Raw genomic sequence first — 7,295 nt, 5'->3', positions numbered from 1 at the left:
TACATCTACTCATTTAAATTTTGAGGCTTTTTATTATCTCCATTAATAAATTTACATATGTTCATATATTTCTAATAATTTAATTAATTTTTTTTATAAATCAAAGTATAATCTAAATTTCAAATATTCCAAAAATATATTTAAATTATTTAAAATTAATTAATGAATATAAAATATTAATTTAAAGCCTAAAATTTTATTGGAATAACAAAACCTTACACTTCCAATATTGCACTACCATTTCTGATCTCATCTAAAAGGATTTCTGCATAAAAAAAGTTATAAAATTTACTTTATACCTAAGATTTATGATGTGAAAATAACTTTTTACATTCTTTTAGTTTATTTAAATTATTTCTTTATTTCCAATTTATAATCTTACCCCTAAAATTTCTATGGTTAAGGATATAAAAATAAAAAATTATCTTATTTTAGGTCATATAAGAAGAGTAATTATGATAAAAATGTTTTAAACGGTTTTTTTTTTTAGTTTTTTATTGAAAGTAAATAACATATTAATTTTTCCTTACTTTTTAATATTTAATAGATATAAAATATTACAAAAATAAACAATTTAATACTTAATATTATTAAACCATATTTAGTTTTAATTTTTATTTAAAATTAAGTTTAAAAAAATAAACATTACGTACATTAGTCTATAACACTTTTATAAATAAAACATTTCTATCATACACGCTTTTACATTCAGTGCATTTAAAGTAATGTTTTTTTAACTTTCTAAAAGTGTTTGAAAAATATTAAATATTTGATAAAATTTAGGAAACACTTTTTATGTTAGAAAAGCTTCTTATAGTCACTGAAAAATGAGCTCTAAATTGAGATAAAGATGATTTCTAAAATTAATATTTATTTTTTATGGGATAAAATACGAAGTAAAATATACGGGTCTCTTACATTTTGGAAAATAGTTTGGAAAAATCAGTTTTTGATAATAGTCATAAAAAATAGGGATCCATACCCTTCAAAAACAAAATTATGTTTGATAGCTCAAATATGAAAATATCTATATATATTCCCAAGTTTCTTAATTTCCAGTGCTGCTTGTGGTTGGTCTTCCTCGTTTAAATGATATCCCACCTACCAAGTACAGCCGATGGAATTAATTCCCCATAGACGACAAAATTCAAGCAATGCCAGTACTATAGCTGATGCTGAGGTCGCTGTAATTTCCTTTTCTTTTATCCCCTTCAATTCCTTGGTAAATACATGTTACCAGCGATCAGTGATTCATGTATGGATTCAACCATAAATAGAGCTCAGACTGAAAGCAATGCAGCAATTCATTTGGAACTGCAATGGCTTTAACAGGCTATGACTGTGAGATCCTTTTAGTGGTTATTTGCCTTCTGCTCCTTCTTCGATTTTTTAAAGGCAAAAATATAATCCCATGGAATTGGCCTCTCATCGGAATGTTGCCAACGATTCTTTTCCAATATGATCAGGTTCTAGATCTGGGTGCTGAAATTTTAGAAAGATGCGGAGGCACCTTTCTGATAAAAGGCCTGTGGTTTGCTCACACGGATATGCTAGTCACTCGCATTCCTGCGGACGCGCACCATGTGATGAGCACAAACTTCTGGAATTTTCCCAAAGGGCCTGAGTTTAGGATGATGCTTGATGCTTTTGGGAATGGGCTCTTCATTTCTGACTTAGAAGACTGGAGTTTCCACCGAAGAATTGGTCGAGCGTTGTTCAATCACCAGAGGTTCCAAGAGTTATCAGTGGATATTACCCTGGATAAAGTGGAGAATGGCCTAGTCCCAGTTCTGGAGCATGCTTCCCAACAACGCTTAGCGGTGGACTTTCAAGATTTGTTCCAAAGGTTTGGACTAGATGCAACATGTGCGTTGATCACAGGGTGCGACCCCAAGAGCCTCTGCCTCGAGCTCCCAGATGTTCCATTCGCATCCGCTATGGAAGAGGCTGGAAAAGTGATATTTCTACGCCATGTTTACCCAAAATGCATTTGGAAGTTACAAAGGTGGCTCGGTATTGGGTCAGAGAGAATTTTGATTGCAGCCAAGAAAACCCTCTATGATTTTGCAGCGGAACATGTATCCTTCATGCGAGAAAGGTCGAACATGGGAACTAATCAAACCGAGGGGCTTGATATTTTATCAGCATATATCAATGAAGATGAAGCCTTCCAATCATCGGCCAGTGACAAAGTGTTGATAGACAACATCTTGAGCCTCTTGCTTGCAGGTAAAGACACAACTAGCGCAGCTCTCTCTTGGTTTTTCTGGCTTGTTTCAAAAAACCCTTCAGTTGAAACCAAGATCATTGAAGAACTCAAAGCAGCTGTACCAGCAAAAGAAGCTGAAAAATGGCATCTATTTGATGCAGAAGAGCTAAGCAAGCTGGTTTATCTGCATGGGGCATTGTGTGAATCTCTAAGGCTATTCCCCCCAGTTCCCCTACAGATCAGAACTCCTCTTCAACCAGATATCCTTCCAAGTGGCCACCGGGTTGATCCTTCCACAAAGGTAATTTTTCATGCGTATGCCATGGGCAGGATGGCTTGCGCATGGGGAAAAGACTGCCTAGAATTCAAGCCCGAGAGATGGCTGACGGGAAAAGGAAGGACTAAACATGAGCCAGCATACAAGTTCCTTGCGTTTAGCGCAGGACCCAGAATTTGTTTGGGGAAAGAGGTGGCTTTTTTTAAAATGAAGGCCGTTGCTGCTGCTATCATGCATAACTACCATTTCCAAATGGTGGAAGGGCATCGGGTGGTTCCTACCGTTTCCATTGTTCTTCATATGAAGCATGGTTTAAGGGTTAGCGTTAAAAACAAATGGGCCTGAATTGAATTATTCCACTGGTTTGGTTCTATCTATATATATATATGCAGTTTTAGGTTTTTCCAGTTCTCGTCCCACCTCTTAAATGGAGATTACTACATAATGTGCTTGTATTATGGATTATGTATCAGGAAATCAGTACGGTTGATAAAGTCTTTGGTATAATAAAAGCCATGCATAGATGGCTCATAAAGATTAATGTACATTTTCTTAGTAGTATAAGCTAGACTTAATCTAGATTGTCCTATAAATGTTACGATGTATATCTTAAGATTGTGTTGAGGGAAAGTTCCCATAAATTTCAATTATTTATGTCAGTGGGAAGATACATCTTGGTTGGTAGGCCTTAAATAATGTAAAATGTCTTTTTTGGGAAACTTGTATTTTGGGAGGGCCATTTGGAAATAATATGGATTTCAAAACCCTAGAATAGGAAATATGATATTCAACTAATAATATAAAAAATAATATGATTCTTGTGCACTTTGTGCTGAGTGGACTTTTGATACCCACTTTGCCCTTACCCAATCTCCATGTTAGCATCCATGTTGAGATAGGAGGCAAAAGGGTTAAAAAAAAAACAATTACATAAATTTCCCAAACATCTCTCTCTTCACTTTCTCACCACCCGCACTAAAGCCAAAGAACCCCAAATTTGAAACCATAAACCCTCCCTGATCTTCCTCTAAATCCAAATAACCTAAATGTCGTGAAATCCTACTTGTGATTTTCTCATATATCCCTAAAATCCCTATAATCCCGGGAAACAAACCCTAATCCTTATTTGCACAAGTCGATGTCGTAGATTTAAGAGTGTGGGCATCAATCGATGTTGTAGATTTGAGAGCGTGGGGAAAGCCTAACCTCTTTGTCTAAAGATCTAGCTCCGAATCTCTATCTTCATCATCGTCATCAGGTGATATATTTTTATGTTGGTATATTTATGGTGGTTTATTTGTGTTAATTTTTTTTTTTTTTTCACATTGAGAAAGGCGGGTGTGTTGAAGCATGACTATGAAATTTACATATTCTCTTTTTCTTTCTATACAAAACTTCATCTTTCTCTGCAAATTCCTCTCAATTAAGGGCTTCTTTCAGAGATTTGATGTAGTTGCTAATCTTTTGTACTGTTTCTCGAAAACCCTTTTTTTTTTTTGTTGGAAAATGTTCTCAGATTTTGAAGGTAAGAAATTTGTTTATTTTTAATATTGAAATAGAAACTCAATTACAGTAATGAATTGAAGATGTTTATTATCATTATTATTATTATTATTATTATTATTATTTGTTATTTGTTTGGTTAATTTAGAGGTTTGTGGGTTGGTTGATTATTTCTCAGAAATCATTGATCTCAAAATTTGTTTTTTTTTTTTGTATTAATAAATTGAAGATTTTTTTTATTAGTTTTTTGTTTGGCTAATATAGAGGTTTGTGGTTTGGTTGATTATCTCTTAGAAATTGTTGATCCTAATTTTTTTTGCAAATTCTAGGAATACCTACAATTGATGTGATTTTGTTTTTTTTTTTCTTTTTCTTTTTTAATGCTTTGTGGTACTAGGTTTAAATTTTTCATGGATGTTTGGGTGGGCATTATTGAAATTAGTGGGTTTATTTTGAGAAATTTAGTTTTCCAGCTGAGGAATTTATGCTTTTGAAACAACAAGCATTCAGTTGAGGAATTGTTTGAGGGTTAAAACCATACTAGATTTTAATTTTGTTGTTTCTACATCTTTTAAAGAATGATTTTAGGCGGTTAGAGTGTGTTCTTTTGTTGTTTTACGGTTTTTAGGTTGAAAATTGATATGGATTTATGTTTATTAGATTGAGTTAGAATTTTTTCTCACGAATTTATTTGAGAAGCCATGATATGTAATTGTGTTTTGAGATGGTTTTATACTAATTAGTTTTATTTGTGTCTATTTTTGTGCATTTATCTGAGTTTTTTTTTTTGTTTTATATTTTTCAAAATGGTTTTTGGTTCATGACTCTTAGAATTGGAAAGGTTTAAGCCAAGTAGGATGAGTTAGCTTTTTTACTTTGGATTTATTTAATATTCATTTTTTCGGGTTCAGCTTTTAGGATCGGATTACATTTGTGAGTCTTTAAATTTGAGATGACTTTTATTTTATTTTATTTTTTGTCAAATGGTACTGTGGTTTTCAAACTACATAACAGATGTAGATATAGGCATTATTGAGGCTTGGAGACCATTGATGCAGTTCTTTTAATTACATTACTTTTTACCATAATTCAGGATTGACTTTTACTAAAAAATATTGATTCTTCATTTTGGTCTCCTTCATAGTTAATGTAAGCATCACTATTTCTACATCTTTGTTATCTTTGTAAATAATTTTTTGCCTTGAATTGTATAACATACTCATATAATTCAAAGTTGCAAAAGTCTTGACCCACAAATTACCATCTCATGTGGATTTGGGAGATAAGAAATTTACAAGTTGAAATACATTGAGCTTTGATAATTCTTACATATTGAAAACCTTTTTATTTATACAGTATATTCTTATGGCATTTCAATATTTATGTTTACATTTTGTTTTCTTTTAAATTTTTAAGCAGATTCATGGGTCACAAAGGCTACCACAGGCTTCAGAATTGGACTTTAATATCTAAGAAGCATTCCCTTATTATAATACGAAATGCTTTTGGAAGCTGGTTATAGAATTCCCAGGGAAATGCTTAAATTTTTCAAACAACATCATATTATTTTTCAACCTAAAATACACTTGCATAAATTTTCACAACCACATTACACCATCCTTGAAGTTTCTCCATAATAATACTATTGAAAAAAAAATTATGGAGACATGATATTTTATTTTGTAAGTTTGAATTAATGAAATAAAGTATTTGACTCTAACTTATATGGTCCTAATCAACGGATTATAATAATTAACCTTGTGACCTTAGTTAACGGGTTATAATTGTTGACTTTTAGTTTTGTTCAACTTAAAAGGAACAAATTTAAGGCTAACCACTCATTTGTAAAGTCCCACCTAATTGGGCATCATTTGTTATTTGATAATCAAAATAAATATATTTTGAATGTATGTGATTTGGTTTTGATGTGAAATTATTTTGAAATGGATATGAGAGAGTTTTGTAGAAAAGTTTTGAATGTATTACCTTGTTTGAACCTAAAAGTTTTTATGAGAAAAAATTATACATTGTATCTTTTGTTTGCAATCATAATTGAAAATGTTTGATCCATGAAGCTATATTAATATTCCTTATTAGACTTTGTGTTCACTCCCCTTCATTGATAATTTTTCAGGTACTCTCAGTTCGGGTGAGAAGTGATGGCTAGGCTGATTTGGTTGAGTGTTGGGTTAGAGCTGCTAAGACTAATGTTCAGGGACAATCGTCATCTTCTAAGGGTAGCTCATTTGATGACTTTAAGAAGTTGGGTCATCCTTATTTTTTTGGCACGTCAAATCCAACGGAGGCAAATGCTTGGATTCTTAAGATGGAGAAATTCTTTGATGTCATAGATTGCTTTAAGGAGCAAAAAACCTCTTATGCAACATTTCTGTTAGACAAACAAGCATATCATTGGTGGTGTATGACTAAGAGACTTTTAGAGGATCAGGAACTTATAACATGGAAACAGTTTAGAGAGGCTTTCTACAACAAGTATTTCCATGATAATGTTAGACAACACAAGGTGGGAGAGTTTGTCATTTAGAACAAGGGGATATGACGATGGCCCAATATGAAGCCAAATTTACAAAGTTGATTGCTACAGATGAGGAAAAGACATTGATTTTCCAGGATGGATTGAAACCTTATCTAAAGAGCAAGATATCTATTTTGAAGCTTAGTGTCTATTGAAAGATTGTAAACAGAGCCCTTATAGGGGAGAAGGATAATAAGGAGCTTCAATAGTATAAAGAACAACAAAGGAAGAGGAGTAGGAGTGATGGTACCCATGATAACTAAGAATAGAAAAGGTTTGTTTCAATTGAGGGTCAGAATAAAGAGGAAATAATGCAAAATTCATATATGATTTGTTCTATTTGTGGTAAGAAACATTCGGGTAAGTCATACTATAAAGAGACTAGAGTTTGCTTGGTTGTGGGAAGCATGGACATATGATTCTAGATTGTTGAAAAGTTTTGAACGTATTAGCATGTTTGAATTCAAAAAATTTTTATGAGAAAAAAATTATACATTGTGTCTCTTGTTTGCAATTATAATTGAAAATGTTTTATTCATGAAATTGTATTGATATATATTATTAGGTTTTGAGTTTATTCTTCTTCATTAATAATTTTTCAGGTACTCTCAACTCGGGCAAGAAGTGAATTGTAGACCAATACGTCTATATGAATAGTCTCATGAATCATGAACTTTGACATTTGCAAAGAGAAGAAAAACCCATAACTTGCCAATCTCATGTTTGTTGAGGTTAATAAATGCATTTTCATGAATTAAAATCATCAACCA

General features: G+C 32.2%; 1 protein-coding gene and 1 long non-coding RNA gene across 2 annotated transcripts; both read left to right on the top strand.

Annotated features, from left to right (window-relative positions):
• The first annotated feature begins 1,319 nt into the window (after nucleotides 1–1,319).
• Nucleotides 1,320–2,831, top strand: LOC117904053 (alkane hydroxylase MAH1-like). The gene has a single exon (XM_034816580.1). It carries the CDS (start codon nucleotides 1,320–1,322, stop codon nucleotides 2,829–2,831), a length of 1,512 nt encoding a protein of 503 aa, XP_034672471.1.
• Nucleotides 2,832–3,432: 601 nt separating this feature from the next.
• Nucleotides 3,433–6,989, top strand: LOC117934421. The gene is made up of 2 exons (XR_004654488.1): nucleotides 3,433–3,744; nucleotides 6,124–6,989. It is a non-coding gene; the product is annotated as an uncharacterized LOC117934421 (long non-coding RNA).
• Nucleotides 6,990–7,295: the final 306 nt, after the last annotated feature.

Source organism: Vitis riparia, chromosome 17 (assembly GCF_004353265.1).
Source record: "Vitis riparia cultivar Riparia Gloire de Montpellier isolate 1030 chromosome 17, EGFV_Vit.rip_1.0, whole genome shotgun sequence".
Taxonomy (NCBI): Eukaryota; Viridiplantae; Streptophyta; class Magnoliopsida; order Vitales; family Vitaceae; genus Vitis; species Vitis riparia.
Note: the sequence above shows the minus strand (reverse complement) of the source record. Positions and strands in the feature narration are given on the sequence as shown.